This window comes from Sciurus vulgaris (genome assembly GCF_902686455.1).
Source record: "Sciurus vulgaris genome assembly, chromosome: 3".
Taxonomy (NCBI): Eukaryota; Metazoa; Chordata; class Mammalia; order Rodentia; family Sciuridae; genus Sciurus; species Sciurus vulgaris.
In genome coordinates, this window is record NC_136463.1 from 125362921 (window position 1) to 125381529 (window position 18609).

The 18609-nt window shown below is 40.5% G+C and overlaps 1 protein-coding gene across 1 annotated transcript; it reads right to left on the reverse strand.

Moving 5' to 3' along the window:
* Nucleotides 1-15381: 15381 nt before the first annotated feature.
* Nucleotides 15382-16875, reverse strand: LOC306655757 (sperm motility kinase 2B-like; the record flags this gene model as incomplete). Its single annotated transcript, XM_079130379.1, has 1 exon — nt 15382-16875. Exon 1 carries the CDS (start codon nt 16717-16719, stop codon nt 15382-15384), a length of 1338 nt encoding a protein of 445 aa, XP_078986505.1. The 5' UTR covers nt 16720-16875.
* Between the last annotated feature and the right edge of the window lie 1734 nt (nt 16876-18609).

Genomic DNA, 18609 nt, shown 5'->3' on the forward strand with positions numbered 1-18609 from the left:
GTAATCCAAACTACTTTGGAGACTAAGGCAAGAGGATTACAAATTCAGGGATAGCCTAGGCAATTAGGTGAGTATCCCGAATGAGTGAATAAAACGGTAGGGATATAGTTGCGTGGTAGAGCACCCCTGGTTCAATTCCCCAGTACTGGGGGAAGGGTATAAAAATTCATTAAATAGTATACTTACAATAAAAAGAAAAAAATTAGAAAAGGTAACCTGGCATTGTTTTCCAAGTTTTCTCGTCTTTCTCTCCTTTTCTCTCTCTCTCTCTCTCTCTCATTGTCTCTTCCTCTCTGGAAAATAAATTTGTGGTTATAATTGTTCAAAGGGAAAATGAAAAGAAATATTAAAAATAAGAAAAATGTTGTTAATATAAGGGGAAATGAATGGTGGTTTCTAATGGGCAGGAGAGAAGAAAATGATGTCTTAAGAACAATAAACCTACAATGAAATTCCTAAAATTGCCACTTTGAAAGTCCTCAGGTGTTTATCTACTAAGCTATTGTTCACTTCAGACACTTGGTAAAGAAAGTGGTTTTGAAATGGTTTGAACCTGTGTGCTCATCAGTTTTGAAAACAGTTATAGAATGATAAACACTCCTATCAGAAAATACTTGCTGAGCACCTGAGCTAGGTAAAGCTGCTTGCTCAGAACTGTAGAAACACAGAGGTTGAGTCACATAGGGAGATCAGACTGGTGAGGCAAGATGACCACGCAAGGTAGAAAATCATCCATCCTTGATGTGAAGTGTAGATAAATGGGTGGGGAAATCCAGAAGCTCACATTTGAAGCTTTGTCAATGAGGAGCAGTTTCTGCAAAAATATATCAAAATGATCTAGATTATTAAGATCCAACACTTCTCCACTTACCCATCAGAGTCTGGACCTACTCCATAGACAACTTAAGACATTTTTATTTCATCTTGTTTCGTGTAGTATCAAGATCCTGATCGATCTTTGCTTTTTTTCCTCTTATTTATTTATTTATTTATTTTTACCTTGTATAGAGACCTTCACACACTTTCAAATTTCTCCTAGAAATGCATCTTTAAATGTGGCAGAATCTTCCCTTTGGTGTAGGTACCAAGGATGCAATGAGTAGAGAGAGGGCAGGGACACTAGCAGTAAAGCGTAATTTTCCTCAGTTAAACTAAGTCAGCTAACTACTCAAAATACAGCAAAGAAACCTTCTAATTAAGTTAAATAAAGCACTAATTTTATTGGTGATCAAAAAAAGCATATCGGGAACATTCTCCCATGGATTTGACATAATTCGATGAATCATAAGATCATGACTCACTGAATCATAAAAAGAACTCATGATTTGGAAGATTGTAGTTGAAAAGAGTTGGTGGAGATACCTAAAACACACTTTAGCTATAGATTAAACTAATATAAGCACTAATGGGAGATGAATTGATACTGTTCAGTCTAAAATACTAAGAGAACTAGAGAAATACAGTTATAACAATGTAATATAGTATTTGTATAGTATGTAATACAGTAAATATACTTACATTAGATTGTATTTATAATAATGGGATTTATTTTGGAAACAATTTAGCAATATGGATTAAGAGTTCTTAAAAAACTTATTCTTTTTCGACCCATTAATTTCATTTTGAAGAAAACAATCTTAAAATATGGGAAAAAGTGATTTTTCTTTTTTACATAAAAATATTCTATTCAACATTATTTAAAAACTGAAAATAAATGTACAATAATAGGGAAAGGAAATAGTTAATGGTTCACCTAACTTATGGAAAATGATAAGGTGATTAAAATATCTGTGGAGATTTTAAAATAACCCAAAGCAACTGATTTACTTATAAGATTGTTTCAGTGAATAAATCAGCATATGAAACATTTTCTACACAGAGCCAGGGTGTAGTAGGGTATGCCTATAGTCCCAGCACTAGGGAGGCAGAGGCAGAATTGTTTGATCCCAGGAGTTCAAGAACAGCCTGGGCAACATAGCAAGACCCCCATGTAAAAAATATATATATATATTTATACAATATAGACTGAATCGTTTAAAATGTCTATACTAAAAAGTTTGAAAGGCTATATATTAAAATATTAAAGAGTAGTCTCTGTGTGGCTAAGTGACAGCAGGTTTTTGTTGCTGGCCTTTGTACTTTTCATTATTTTCCAAATATTTTATTGGAATAGCAATTACTTTATGGGGGGAAAAATCTGTATTTTTCTGAATGACTGGGTTTACTACCCCAGATTAAATTAATAAAAATCAACAAAAAGAAGGATTAACTGGGCCTAAGGGAAGAAAAAATGTTTGACGCCTCCTCTTCCTTGCAGGGAGTCAAAAGTTATTGTTTGGCTTTTTATTGATACAATTAAACAAAGATAGATTTTTAAAGTATTTGTGGAAAGCTCTTGGAAACCCAGTAGCAGAATCAGAGGAAAGTCCACCTTCAAAAGTCACAGCACAAGATAAGAGCAAACAAAACCAAGTCTGCAGAGCAAATGACAAAAATGAAAAGAAACAGCAGGCACATATGAAAACAAAGGCACAGAACCATGGCAGTATGAGACTAAGCATGATAAGTTGAGTTATTAAATTTAGATTCCCTATTAATAGAAACAGCCTCTCAGATCATGATAAAAAATTAAACCCAATTCTTTGCTGCTTATAAAAAATACATCTAAATAAAATAACACAAAAAGACTGCAAAGAAAAGAATAAGTAAAAATGTAGTAAGCGTGCTTGCAATGAATTAAAGATAATATTTTTTAATTAAAATTCAAAGCAAGAAATCTTAATGGTTAGTTTGAAAATATAAACATTAGATATGTACAAATAAAACTAAATGTCAATAGACAAAAACAATTCACAAAATGGGAAAACAATTAGTTAATTATGACATTTTGGTGGAACCACTACCTAAACACTTGGGTATCTAGTTTTCCTCTCCTCTCTGGGCACATGGGAAAACTATACTTTCCAGTCCCCTTTCAATAAGATTGGGGCTTGCTCCTAGGTATAGACAATGGAATGTGAGAACTCATGTGCCCCTTGCAGGCCAAGGACATAAGAATCAGCACATCACCATCAGATTCTTCTTCAGCAGGAGAGACAACATACAGATATGAAGTCACAGGATGAAAGTGGCCTGGATCTCCCTGTCATGGCAGGGAGAGCAGCTGTCCTATAAGTTGGCCCACTGGCATTGACTATACATAGAGAAATAAACTTGTTGTTTTAAGCCCCTGAAATTTGCTGCTTTGCTATTGCAGCATAACCTATTCTGTCTTGAATAATAATCAAAAAATTCAAATTGAACAATAAACTATGACTTTTGTTAATTTGGAAAAATTTTTAAATATATTAATACCCAGTACAGGAGGGAAATAATGATCTTCTCAATAAATGAGGCTGAGTCAAATAGATTGGCTGCTTGAGACCTACCTCACACCAACCAAAAAAATATTCCAGGTGGACTGTAGTTCTAAATGTGAAAATAAAAAATAAAATCTTAAAAGAAAACATAGAGAGATATTTTCATGACCTTGAGTTACACAAAGTTTTCTTAAACAGGATGCTGAATATGCTAACCATGGGGACAAATCCGACAAATTTAACTATATTAGGATAAAGAACCTCTGATCATCAAAAGACTCACTTTTAGATAGTAGAGTCAATTCAGAATATGTAAAAACCAAAATAAAACCTACAAATTGATAAAGAAAAGACAAACAATATAGTGGAAAAGTGGACAAAAAACTTGAACATTTGTTTCACAAAGAGAATGACCAATAGCAGGAGAGAAAAAGAAAATATGCTAAACATCTTTAGTTAACAAGAAAATGTAAATTAAAGCCAAATAACATACCATTAACCAGAAAGGCTAAAATGAAAAAGATGAAGTATTAGTAACATATGGAACACTGGGAATTCCAATAGGCTAATAGGAGTGGATATTGGCACCCTTGAAAAATGTGTGGCAGTAAGCATCAAAGGCTGAACATAAACTTATCTGTGATCCATCAATTCTATTCCTAGGTATGTATCCAACAGAAATGCATCTCTTCATCATAGGACATGTACAAGAATGTTCATAAGCAGCACTGTTCATAAAAGTCCAAATTAGAAACCATCCAAATGCCCCAGAGTAAATATATGTGATGGAAAATTCATACTGTGGGAAACTATTTGGAAACAAGAATTAGTGGATCCTGATTACACACAATGATGTGGGTGGACTGTGTAAACATAAAGTTGAGCAAAAGAAGATAGACATGAAAAGTTGCATACTATGTGATTCTATTTATGTCAAAAATGGAGAAAAATAGGCAAAACTTTTCTATAGAGTTAAGAATTGGCACAGTAATTACCCTCAGAGGATAGGAGAGAGGCTTTAGATATGCTGGTAAAGTTTCTTCATTTAGGTTCAGTTTGCATAGTGTGTTTACTTTGTGGAAATTCATCAAACTGTAAATTTTAGGTTTGTACACTTTGATACAGGTATATTATACTTAAATAAAATGTTTAATATACATAATAAAAATATATACATGCCCCACTCACATATCAACACATGTTAAACTCTTGTTCTCATATATTTTTGGTAAACTGGTACAACCATTTTGGAAAGGAATCTGAATACATATATACAATACACATTACTCATGTAACATATATATTTCAATTTCTGAGAATCTTTTCTAAGAAAAAAATTCAAGTGATAGGGGAAATATGAATAAAAATGTTTATCATAGAACTAAATTCATCCATAATTATAACATGTCCTTTTAGTTTTAGTTTTATTTAGCCAACTTTATGATCACTTTGCAAACTCTAATGCCATGCGACAAAGTTTTGTTTTTGTTGTTTTTTGTTTGTTTTGGCAGTACTGGGGATTCAATCCAGGGTCTCACACATGCTAGGCAAGCACTTTGCCACTGATCTACACACCCAGCCCCTAAAAGCTTTCGATATAATGTAAGGTGAACAAGGAAAAGGAAAATTGTATATATGCGATTATTACAACTTATAAGCTAGAATAAAATGACTAGAAAGGAAAACACAAGGGAAACATACACAACTTCTCCAGTTTCATCTACTCCTATGACTTCGGAATCACATATGTAGTCCAGCACCAGCCTGCCTTGTGTGGATCCCAGCACCACCTAGCCCCACGCAGGCCCAGCACCATGCCCCTGTGCGGAGGCACCACACTACGGCTCCCCATCTACCAACCCTTTGGGATACCTCTGCAGCCATCTTGGATTATCCCCACCACCACCGTATTTAGTTGGGGCAGCTTCCATCTGAGGACACCTGCTGGAGACTAGAACTCATTATCAAGGTACCTACCAGTTAGCCTCAGCTGCTGACACCAACTTGGGATGTGGTCACTTACATCCAGGGATAACAGCTAGGATCTGAAAGCCAAGGGCCCTGCAGGCTTGGTTGCATCTGAGGTATCCCTGCTAGGTGTGCTAATAACTACCATCTTGCTGCAGAAGCAGAAAACAACCTTGCAATGGGTTGGTAAGTGGGAAAAGGGTGTGAGGGCATCTTTATCCCAGCACGTCCAGCCAACCCAGCCCAGCACCCACTGGGATACTTGAGACAACTGTGGAGCACTTTTGGGACCCAACATCAGCCTGGTCCACAACTCCACCAAGCACCTGGTTCCACTGGTTTGGCAATCAACAGGACCCTCTGACTCCTCATTTCCAGTCTCCCAACCATTTTCTAGCCACCAACCAGCCCAGTGTCTGCAGCTACATGGCTGACCCACAGCTTTTAAACACCTGATGCTGATTTGCCCAATTCAGAACAGGTTTTCAAGACAGGTGCACAGGTCCCAGTGCTTAGCCCTCAGGAGCTCTGGGGAGAGAGATTCCTAATTGGGAAAACTAAAGGGCAGGGGCAAGAGGCATACAATTTAGAGACTAAATTATAGACCAGGAATTGTGGGGTCTACAAATGAAGGAAGCGGCTAAGATCAGGCTCCTGTGTCACATGAGTAAGCCCAAAGGAGAGTCCTGGGGGCCTCTCAGAGGGACTGGAAATTGCTAGGCCCTGTCTCCAGGAGTCCCACTTCCAAGTCAAATCCTCCCACCTTAGTAACTGTCATCATCCTGAGGGTGGAGTTACCAGCAAACTCCAGACAACCCCATCTATCAGAAGAGAAGGGAGGCAGAGAAGATATTGAACTCCAACAGAAATAATTGTTCAATTTTCCTTCAAGACTCTTTTCCCTCCATTTTTCTCTTTCTTTTTTCTTGTTTAATTTCCCACTCTCACATCCCCATCATCTTTGAAATGAAGTACCTTTCATGCATCAGGATACTGAAGACTGGGAGGTTTGAACAGTATATTACAGTTTTGTTATAGATTTTTTTAAATTTTATTTTTATTTTTATTTTTATTTTTTACTCACTCTATTTTTCTTATTCATTTCCTCTGAGTCTCTTTCTCTCTTTTCTCCTAACAATCAACTTCTTTTGATTCCACTTTCACTCTTCCTATGATCTAATACCTCTACATACTCACTTCTTACCTCATTAACATCACATCCTATACCCCTCCCCAATCCTCTTTGTCCATCATTAGAAATTGTAAACCTTATTGCAAGCCTATTGTTTATGCTGTAGATGATAATCAAACACATCATCTCTGTTTATTACAACAATACCATTAACAGCTTCATAGGGGCTTCAGTAAGGCTGCATATTGTTTGCATTGGATGCTGTTGATATTGATTTTCCCCTTAAAGGTGAGGTATTGAAAACCTGCAGGGACACACTATAAATCTATAGAGTGGAAACTATAATACCTCAGATCAGCACTCTTAGAGGGGAAGATACATGAACAATATGAAAAAAGAAGGGAAGAAAGTGCCCCAAACAAAGAAAAGGATGCAGAATGTACATAATTAAAATGATCCATGAAGCAAAGTGTGATATAAGAGAGCAAATGCAGGCAATAAAGATCACTTCAATAAAGAGTTAAAAGAGAAAACACAGGAAGCAATAGATTAGTTCAAAAAAGAGATAGAGATTCTGGGGGAAAATCCAAACAGAAATCCTTGAAATGTAGTAGGAATCAATAAACCAAATTAAAAACTCAGTAGAAAACATCACTAACAGACTAGACAGAACCTCAGATAATGAAGACAAAATACTTAATCTTGAAAATAAAGTTGACCACACAGAGAAGATAGTAAAAAATCATAAACAGAACCTCCAAGAATTATGGAATAACATGAAAAGACCAAATTTAAGAATTATTGGTATTGAGAATGTTCAGAGATACAAACCAAAGGAATTAACAATTTATTCAATGAAATAATATCAGAAAATTTCCCAAACCTGAAGAATGAAATGGAAAATCAAGTACAAGAGGCTTACAGGACACCAGATGTACAAAATTACAACAGATCCACACCAAGGCACATTATGATGAAAATGTCCAACATAAAAAATAAAGATAGAATTTTAAAGGCCATGAGAGTAAAGTATCAGATTACATATAGGGGGGAACCAATACAGATATCAGCAGATTTCTCGGCTCAGACCCTAAAAGCTAGGAGGGCCTGAAACAATGTATACTAAGTTCTGAAAGAAAATGGATGCCAACCAAGAATCTTACATTCAACAAAACTAACCTTCAGATTTGATGATGAAATAAAAACCTTTCATAATAAACAAAAGTTAAAGAATTTACAAATAGAAAGCCTGCACTATAGAACATTCTCAGCAAAATGTTACATGAGGAGTAAGTGAAAAACAGCAATGAAAGTCAGCAAAGGGAGGAACTACACTAAAGGAAAAGCCAATCAAATGAGAAAACTAGTCAAGTTAAAAACCAAAATTAAGCCAAAATGACTGGGAATACAAATTGTATCTCAATAATAACCCTGATTGTTAATGGTCTAAACTCATTAATCAAAAGACACAGACTGGTAGATTGGATAAAAAAAAAAAAAAAAAAAAAAAAAAAGACCCGACAATATGCTGTCTTCAAGAGACTCATCTCATAGGAAGAGACATACACAGACAGAAGGTGAATGGTTGGGAAAAAACATATCATGCACACGGACTCAGTAAACAAGCTGGGGTTTCCATCCTCATATCAGATAAAGTGGACTTCAAGCCAAAGTTAGTCAGAGGGGATAAGGAAGGACATTTCATACTATTTAAGAGAAACGTAAATCAACTAGACATAACAATCATAAATATTTATGCCCCAAACAATGGAGCACCTATGTATGTCCAACAAACCCTTCTCAATTCCAGGAATCAAATGGGTGACTTTAACAAACCTTTCTCACCACTGGATAGATCTTCCAAACAAAAACTGTACAAAGAAACCACAGAACTCAATAAAGCAATCAATAATTTAATTTAGACTTAACAAATATAGAATATTCCATCCATCAATGAGCAAATATACTTTTTTTTCAGCAGTATATGGATTCTTCTCTAAAGTAGACTATATATTATGTTATAAAGCAAACATTAGCAAATACAAAAAAAATAGAGATACTACCTTGCATTCTATCAGATCATAATGGAATGATATTAGAAATGATGATAAAATAAAAAATAGAAACCACTCCAACACCTGGAGACTAAAAAATATGCTATTGAATGATGCATGGATAGCAGGAGACATCGGGGAGGAGATAAAAAATTCTTAGAGGTAAATGAGAACACCACTGCAACATATCAAAATCTCTGGGACACTATGAAAGCAGTACTAAGAGGAAAGTTCATTGCATTGAGCTCATTCAATAAAAGAATAAAAAGTCAACAAATAAATGACCTAATGATACATCTCAAAGCTGTAGAAAAAGAGCAGATCAACACCAAAAGAAGTAGAAGACAGGAAATAATTAAATTTAGAGCTGAAATAAATGAATTTGAAACAATTAAAAAATCTGACAAAACAAAAAGTTGGTTCTTTGAAAAAAATAAATAAAATTGATTAACCCTCAGCTACACTAATGAAGAGGAGAGAGAAAACTCAAATTACTAAAATCTGTGATGAAAAGGAAATATCATGACAGACTATTGAAATACAAAACATAATTAGATGCTATTTTGAAAATCTATACTCCAACAAAATAGAAAATCTCAAAGACATCAACAAATTTCTAGAGATATATGATCCACCTATACTGAATCAACAGGACATACACAATTTAAACAGATCAATTTCAAGCAATGAAACAAGATGCCATCAAAAGTCTACAAACAAAGAAAAGCCTGGAATGAGACAGATTCTCAACAGAGTTCTACAAGACTTCAAAGAACAACTATACTCCTCAAAGTATTCCATGTATTAGAAAAGGAGGGGACCCTTCCAAACACATTATATGAAGCTAGTATCACCCTGATACCAAAACCAGACAAAGAAACAACAAGGAAAGAAAACTTCAGACCAATATAGCTGATGAACATAGATGCAAAACTTCTTCACAAAATTCTGGCAAATTGCATTACAAAAATATATTAAAAAGTGATCAAGTGGGGTTCATCCTAGGGATGCAAGGTTGGTTCAACGGCTGGAAATCAATGAAGGTAATTCATCACATCACTAGACTTAAAGTTAAGTATCAGATGATCATTTCAATAGATGCAGAAAATGCATTTGATAAAATACAAAACCCCTTCATTCTCAAAACACTAGAAAATATAAGAATAGTAGTAACATACCTCAACATTGTAAAGGCTATCTATGCTAAGTCCAAGGCCAACGTCATTCTGAATGGAGAAAAACTGAAAGCATTCCCACTAAAAACTAGAACAAGACAGGGATGCCCTCTTTCACCACTTCTATTCAACATTGTCATTGAATCTCTAGCCAGAGCAGTTACACAGATCAAAAAAATTAAAGGGATACAAATAGGAAAATAACTCAAACTATCAGTATTTGCAAATGACATGATTCTATATTTGGAGGATCCAAAAAAATTCCACCGGAAAACTTCTAGAAATAATAAATGAATTCAGCAAAGTAGCAGAATATAAAATCAACATTCATAAATCTAATGTATTTCTATTCATAAGTGATGAATCCTCTGAAGAAAAATTAGGAAAACCACTTCATTCACAATAGCCTCAAAAAAAAAAAAAAAAAAAAAAAAACCTTGGGAATCAATCTAACAAAAGAGGTGAAAGACCTCTACAGTGATAATTACAGAACACTAAAGAAAGAAACTGAAGAAAACTTTGGAAGATGGAAAAATCTCCCATGCTCTTGGATAGGCAGAATTGATATTGTCAAAATGGCCACTCCACCAAAGGCACTATACAGATTCAATGCAATTCCAATTAAAATCCCAATGATGTACTTCATAGAAATAGAGAACGCAATCATGAAATTCATTTGGAAAAATAAGAGACCCAGAATAGCCAAAGCAATTCTTAGCAAGAAGAGTGACGCAGGAGGTATCACAATACCAGACCTTAAACTACACTACAGAGCAATAGTAATAAAAGTGACATGGAATCGGCACCAAAACAGACACGTAGACCAATGGTACAAAATAGAAGACACAGAGACAAACTACATAAATACATTTATCTCATACTACACAAAGGTGCCAAAGACCTACAATGGAGAAAAGATAGCCTCTTCAACAAATGGTACTAGGAAAATTAAAAATCCATATGCAGCAAAATGAAATTAAACCCCTATCTCTCACTCTGAGATGAAACACAACTCAAAGTGGATCAAGGACCTAGGAATTAGACCACAGACTTGCACCAAATAGAAGAAATAATAAGTCCAAATCTTCATCATGTCGGCTTAGAACCAGACTTCCTTAACAAGACTCCCAAAGTGCAAGAAATAAAAACAAGAATCAATAAATGAGAAGGATTCAAACTAAAAAACATTTTCTCAGCAATGGAAACAATCAATAATGTGAAGAAAGAGCCTACAGAGTGGGAGAAAATCTTCAACACATGCACTTCAGATAGATTACTAATCTCCAGAATTGATAAAAACTCAAAAAACTTAACAACAAAAATACAAATAACCCAATCAAGAAATGGGCTAAGGAACTGAACAGGCACTTCACAGATCTACAAGCAATCAACAAATATATGAAAAAATGTTCAACATCTGTAGTAATTAGAGAAATGCAAATCAAAATTACCCTAAGATTTCATCTCACTCCAATTAGAATGGCTATTATTAAGAATACAAGCAACAGTAGGTGTTGGCAAGGACGTGGGGGAAAAGGTATACTCATACATTGCTGGTGGAATTGCAAATTGGTGCAGTCACTCTGGAGCAGTATGGAGATTCCTCAGAAAACTTGGAATGGAACCACTATTTGACCCAGCTATCCCACTGCTTGGCGTATACCCAAAGGACTTAAAATAAGCATACTATAGTGACGCAGTCACATCAACATTTATAGCAGCTTGATTCACAATAGCTAGATTGTGGAATCAATCTAGATGCCCTTCAATATACTAATGGATAAAGACAATGTAGTATATATACACAATGGATTATTGCTCAGCCATAAAGAAGAATAAAATTATGGCATGTGCAGGTAAGTGGATGGAGTTGGAGAATATCATGCTAAGTGAGATAAGCCAATCCCCAAAAAAACCAAAGGCCAAATGTTTTCTCTGATAAGTGGATGCTCATACATAACAGTGGGGCAAACAGTTAAGGGAAGAATGGAGGAATGTTGGATTGTGGAGACAGAAATGAGGGGAGAGGAAAGGGCAGGGGGAACAAAAGATGGTGGAATGAGCCAAATGTCATTACCCTATGTACATGTATGAGTACATGAAGGATGTGACTCTACATCATGTACAACCAGAGAAATGAAAAGTTGTACTCCATTTGTGTACAATGAGTCAAAATGCATTCTGCTGTCATGTATAACTAATCAGAAGAAACAATAAAAAAAATCACATATGTAATGACATCTTTCTTTCCAGAGCTCTACTATATTCAAACTGGCCACTACACATCTTCCCTTGCATGTTCCATGGGTCTCTCAAATTTCTTCCTTCTGTAATTGTTGCCTTGGGTAGAAACAGGACCAGAATGAGAGCCAGAGTAAGGATTCAGTTATCCAAATTGGAGAGGGATCTAGGAGTCATTAAGTGTTTCATCCACCCCCCATTTCCCATACCCCCATGCTTTACTAGTCCCTAATTCATACTATATACCAAAAAGTCCTTTGAATTCATTTCATTTCATCCATCCATCGATCCATCCATTCATTCTCCTGCAATCGCCTTAGTTCAAATTTTTATTTTCCTTCTAGATTATTTAACATCTTTTTTTTTAGTTGTAGATGGACACAATACAGTTATTTATTTATTTATTTATTTATTTATTTATATGTGGTACTGAGGAACCCAGTGCCTCACATGTGCTAGTCAAGCACTCTATCTGGAGCCACATCCCAGCCCCTATTGCAACATCTTTTAACTAACATTCCTGCCTCAATTTCAGCCTCCTTCAGTTTAACTTCCATAGTTATATTTATAATACCAAATCTGAATATGATTTTCCACTATAAAATTCTTACATGGCTATTCATAAGTGACTGGATAAAGTTCAAACTCTCTAGCGCTGTGTGATTTTTATCTTTTTATCTTGTTATCACTTGCCTGTCTTTCCAGTTTTACTTCTGGTTACTCCCTTCTGGAAATCCCACACTCCAGCCACACCGAAGTTATCACAGTGGCTAAACAGGTTACACACTCTTTCACTTCCCTTGCATTCTTCCAGCATGGAATTCCTTTCCCTGCCTGGCCCACCAGTCAAGACTTAGCTCAAACCTTTTTTGGCTGAAAAATCTTTAGGGATCAAGTTTTACATGGTTATAAGCATAGAGTACATGCTTGTTTTTATCACTAATATTAAAACAAGAGCAATTTTCCAGTTTGCCAAGGTGCTCTTCATAATTGCCATTTAACATGCATTATTAAGTACCCTGTCTTCTCTGCTCCCTTGATAGTATGATGCATATAACCTTTATTACATAATTTATCACTTTTTTTTATACTTGTGTTTTTACATGTCCACTTCACCCTTGGACCTGAGTTCCATAAGGGCAGAGACTTTTGCTGAATTCATTTCTATATGCCCATGACAAAGCCTGCTGCAGAGTAGAACTCACTAAATGAAAGTGAATGAATGACTAAATGATGGTGATTGTGTTAGTTCAACAGAATTATGGGTAATTTTTTTCCTTTTATCATTACCCAAATGTTTTGTGGCTTATTCTTTAGATACATCATTATTTTAAAGGGGTGAAGGCTTAAAATACAATTCTTAGTAATATTATATTACCTTTAGCATTTTAAACTATTTTTGATTATAAAATGTTTTATGACTCCAGATTTTGCCTAATGAAGATGCACAATGAAGAAACTGAGGAGACATTTGTTATCTCCTATTCTTTTTGTACATACTTCATTGTACCTAACTAACAGCTAACTCTCAGTCCTTGTCTTACTACCCGTTCTATCAGTATTTGATTCCAATGATTGCTCCCTCCTCCTTGAACCTGATTTTATTTGATTTTACTTTATTCTCCAGGGATGTCATCTCTACCTGAAGACCTTCTGGAAAATATTTGTCTATTAGGAAGTTTGTTTCTTTGATGGTCACTTGGCTTTTATGGAAGTAGCCCCCTGAGGTGGTTTAAGATGTCCAGTCCCCAAAGCCCAAGTGCTCACTCTCCGGGAGACCTCTAGCAGCGGCCAGGAGGAGATTTGGGGTTCAGAGGCTGTGGGACATGGGGTGAAGCACCCAGCCACTGCTGCAGCAGGCCAGCCCTGCCCAGGGGTGAACCTCTTCCTTCGCTGCCCGTGGGAAGACGGAGGTGATACCCCTCTGGATGGAACACTGGAGTCTCCATGCCTTCCCAGAGGTGTCTTCTCCACCCCTGCCACCCACCCTCTCCACACAGCTCAGCGAGGGGCTTGAAGACAACATTGGAAGATCATTTTGTGGGGAAACTCAACAAGGACTCCATACACATCTTCATGTCATAAAAAGTAATAATAGAACAATTTACAATTGATGAAAATAAAAATCAACTTTCCTCATCTCTCTTCACTTTCTTTCCTTTCAGAAAAATTTCCCCCCAAAGTGTAATTCTAAAAGAGAGATCATTTGTAAATTTTTATTTTGAAATCTACTCCCAAGTATGTATTTTGTTAATTTTAAAGTCATTTCTTAGACAAATGTGATTTATTTCAATCAAAAATAGTGGAGTGATTTCTATAGGTAAGAGTTCTCTCAGCCATCATGGTTTCCAGGGAGAATAAAATGCAGATTATTACCCATGGTGGTTATTCTTTGATTTCTAGCGCACTTTAATATAGAGGTGGGAGCAGGTAAAGAATCGCTTTCCCAGAGTTTCCAGAGTCAACTAGAGGTGGCCATTTGACAGTTTTGGCCGGTGAGGTCCAAGAAGTCTGCTGGAGGTGCTTAGGCAATGCTTTGCTTTGGGGGTGAGGAACCCAAGTGGTCAGCACTGCCTCTGGCTTCCTCCTGCACTGGGTGCTGCAGGGCCGCCTGGACCTCTGGCAGCCTTCTTGCCAACAAGAGCATCACAATGCTTCTGGTCTTGCCCACCCTGAGCTGCAGAGACAGTGTCCTCAGCCACCTCTTCTCGAATTTTGTGTCAGGTGAAAATAAATAGACTCTAGCCTTCAAAGCCCACCCTCAGAGTTCTGTGACTTGACACCAAAAGCTCTTGTAACTGTGAAAACAGCTAACAAAAATGGGTTTTTGGTTTGTTTGGTTATGTGTTGTTTTGTGTTGGAACCATGGATTGAACTCAGGGCCACTTGGCTACAGAGCCACATCCCCAATGCTCTTTTGCATTTGATTTGGAGACAGGGTCTCACTGAGGTGCTTAGTGCCTTGTTTTGCTGAGGCTGGCCTTGAACTCCTGTCCTCCTGTCTTGGCCTCCCCAGCTGCTTGGATTGCACAGGTGCCCCAACGCCCTGTGGCCTCTTCTATTCTTAAAGCTGCCTTTTTAAAACAAAGCAAAAGAAACAAACCAAAATCTTTGGAACATGAATTTTATTATACAGTTTGTGAGGAAGAGAAATTCATTCAGAAGCATGTCTGCCATCCCAGAAGCCAGGGAGGAAGGCCAGGGAAGAGCAGGGCAGGGGGAAGAGTCCGAGGGCAGAGAGTCTCTGATGTGTGTGGCAGGTGGGGGCAGAGGAGAGTCCTGGTGGATCCAGATGCGCTGTGGGTTGGTATCTGGGAATGGGGCAGCCAGAGCCAGGTGGCACGCCTCACTGCTGAAGCTGTCTGAGTGCAGCCCTGACAGGTGCCGGGTCCACCATGTCAGGATGCTCAGAGCTGGGGGTCTTCTGGCCGTCTGTCGGTCTGTCTGTCTGCTCAGGGCACGTTCCCTGGAGCCACTGTGGTTTGGAGCCTAGGGCGCCCGCGGCCTCCTTGCATGGGTGCCACTCTTCTTCTGGAGGTGGGCTCGCCGAAGCAGGGCACACAGCAGCACAGCTGCCGGATGCAGGTGGCGATCCTCCTAGTGACCGCCCTCCAGCCCCTGCGGCCGTCAACCGATTGGCCTGAGGAGGGACCCTGGGAGGACGAGCTGGGGCCTTGTGCTATCCGTCTGCTGAGGAGCCTCCAGGGCCGGGGCCTGGGGTGGTCGGGCCTGCGGGGCACAGGGTCTGGCCTGGAGGCTGGGCTGGGAGGGGGCGTGTCCCCATGGAAGAAGCGCAGAGGAATCGCGGGCACACTGGCACTTGCGGTGCCCTTGTGCCCCGATGACTTGGCCGCCTCGGGCTGCTGCTGCTCACAGGGCCGGGGAAGGGCAGGCTCGCTGGAACACTGGTTGGGATGCATGCTGGGGGCATCCGTGGGGCCTGGGCGACGCCCGACCACCGCACGGCGCACAGGCCTCGCCTGCAGCTCACAGCCCGTCCCCTGGCTTCGCTGGTGCAGGAGGATAAGATAGGTCCCCATGGCCTCATCGAACTTGCGCTGGTCCAGGGACACCCAGGCGTTGTAGGGGTCGAAGCCCATGTCAAACATGATGGTCATGATGGCGGGGTCGGGGCGCGTGGGCAGTGGCTGGCCGCAAGGAACGGGTGGGGCTTCCTCGCCCTGGCTCAGCCACGGGTGCCCCATTACCTGCTCGAGGGTGGGCCTCTGGGCGGGGTCCACCGTCAGCATCTGCTGGATGAGGCTGCGGGCCTCCTGGGAGAGGTGCGCGGGGAGCTCGTAGCTGGCCTGCACGATGAGCCTCTGCAGGCCCTTGGCCGTGCTCGCCTTAAACGGGCGCCTCCCTGTGAGCATAAGAAAGAGGGTGACCCCCAGGCTCCACACGTCCGCCGGGGGACCCTCGTATTCTTGCTTCAGGACGATTTCAGGGGCACGGTAAGGCAGAGTGCCCCAGAAGCTGGTGAGCTTCTGCCCAGGCCGGACCCTGGCGCTCAGGCCAAAGTCTATGAGTTTGACCTTGCCGCCCCTGTTGTCCACCACGAAGTTCTCGGACTTGAGGTCGAGGTGCGCGATGCCCCGCTCGTGGCAGTGGCGCACCGCACACACCATCTGCCTGAAGGTCCTGCGGGCCTTGTCCTCCTTCAGCCCACCTGCCGCCGGGATGCAGCACCGGAGCTCTCCCCCACCTGCGTGCTCCATGACCATGTAGAGGTTGCCCGGGGTCTCGATGACCTGGAACAGCTGGATCACGTACGGGTGCTCCAGGGCCATCAACCACTGCGGTTCCAGTAGGACGGGCTGGGTCCCCTCTGCCTTGGGCACGACTTTCACCACCACCTCTGCCCCGGTGAGGAGATGGCGGGCTAGAAGCACCTGGCTGAAGCCCCCCTGGCCAAGCTCCCTCACGACCTGATAGTGGTCCGTGAGGGCCACCTCGTAGCAGGAGCTGGGCCCCTGTGGCCCTACACTAGTCTGACTGCACTGACTGCACATCCTAAAGCCGGAACGACAACTAAGGATGCTAGCTTAAAAAAAAATAACAAACTCAAACAAAAGACCCAAACCAACAAACCAAAGACAAAACAAACAAACAAAAGCCCAAATCAAAAAAACAAAGGCAAAACACCACCACCCCCAACCACCAACCACCAGCCACCAACCACCAACCACCAACCACCAACCACCAGCCACCAACCACCAAAAACGCTCACTATCTGGGAGTCCGACAGGTCACCACCAAGAGCTTCCTGTACTTATGGACAAAAAACCCAGCCGCAGCCACCCTCTTATATGGCCGGTGGTCGAACTCCCATCACAGTGGCTCCTTGTGAGGTCACAGCAAGCAATGACCCGGTCACGGCCGGCCAGAACCCCCAGTGGTCATCTCACTTTGGGGCCTCCAGGACCTGTCCAACCCTCATAAGAAGAATAAGAAAGGACCCACAAGCTTTTTGTTGCAGGGGGTGTGCACACTGAGAGTTACACGTTTGGAGACTCAACTTGTGAGATCCTTCAGGGCTCTTTTCACTTGGAGTCTGATGAAAATCCCTACTCACTTTGGGCTTTACAGGCCTCATCATATCTACACTCCAAGAATTCAATTGCTACTTCTTCTCTCAGAATGATTGGTGTCAAAGGGAGGGTAGCACTTCGCTCACGTGGTGATGCTCCCACCAAATGCTCTGTCCCCTAGGATGCTCTAGAGCTTGGCATGAACACCTATGGGGCTGAGAGGGAGGGAGCATTCCTCAGCCTTTCCCCACAAGGTTCTCATCAGATTTTGCTCTAGAAACCCCGGATAGCCAAAGGCCCAGGGTTGATAAGTTCAAAGTGATAAAGGATAAAATACGGAAGCCAAGATCCTAGAACCAGCAAAGGTGTCCTAACAGATGCCTGGGTCCCTTCCTGCCCCTGTAACCTCAGTACCTTAGACTGGGTAACTTATTAACAATAGCAGTCCACTTCCCACAGTTCTGGAAAGTGGCAAGTTCTAGGTCAAAGCACCTTGTTGCTGTCTCCTCCCATGATGGAGGGTCAGAAGGGTTGAACTCATTCTCTCAAGCCCTCCTCTTTGTTTCGTTATTTTGTTTCTTTTTTTTTTTTTTTTCCTTCTTACATACTGGCCATTGAAGCCAGGGCCTGGGGCATGCCAGGCCAGTGCTCTCTACCACTCACGTAATTCCACAGATTTTTATTTATTTATTTTTTGAGACACAGTCTCAGTGAGTTGCTCAGGTCGGACTTGCTTGTGTGATCCTCCTGCCTCCATGTCCTGAGTAGAGAGGACTAGAGCCTGTCATCCTTTGAATATGAGATGCCCCCCCACCCTGCCCCTGCTACTGAGAGGCTCCTCTGCTACTGCAGGGTAGTCAGAGGTGACATGATTGGATTGGGGGAGCCGTAACCTTTAGTCCATCCTTGGTTCAATGGACTGACTTGCTGGTTACCATGGGCAGGTGGAACGTGGCGGGGTACTCTGGCAAGCGGGTCACTGGGGTCATGTCCTGGAAGGGTTCTTCCTCCCTGTAACCATTGCCCCACGTTCCCTCTCTCCCTGCTTCTTGGCTGCCCTGAGGAAAGAAGCTTTCCTCTGCTGGGCCCTTCCCCCATGATGGGCTGCCTCACCTTGGCCCAGAGCAATAGAGTCAGTAATTGATGGAA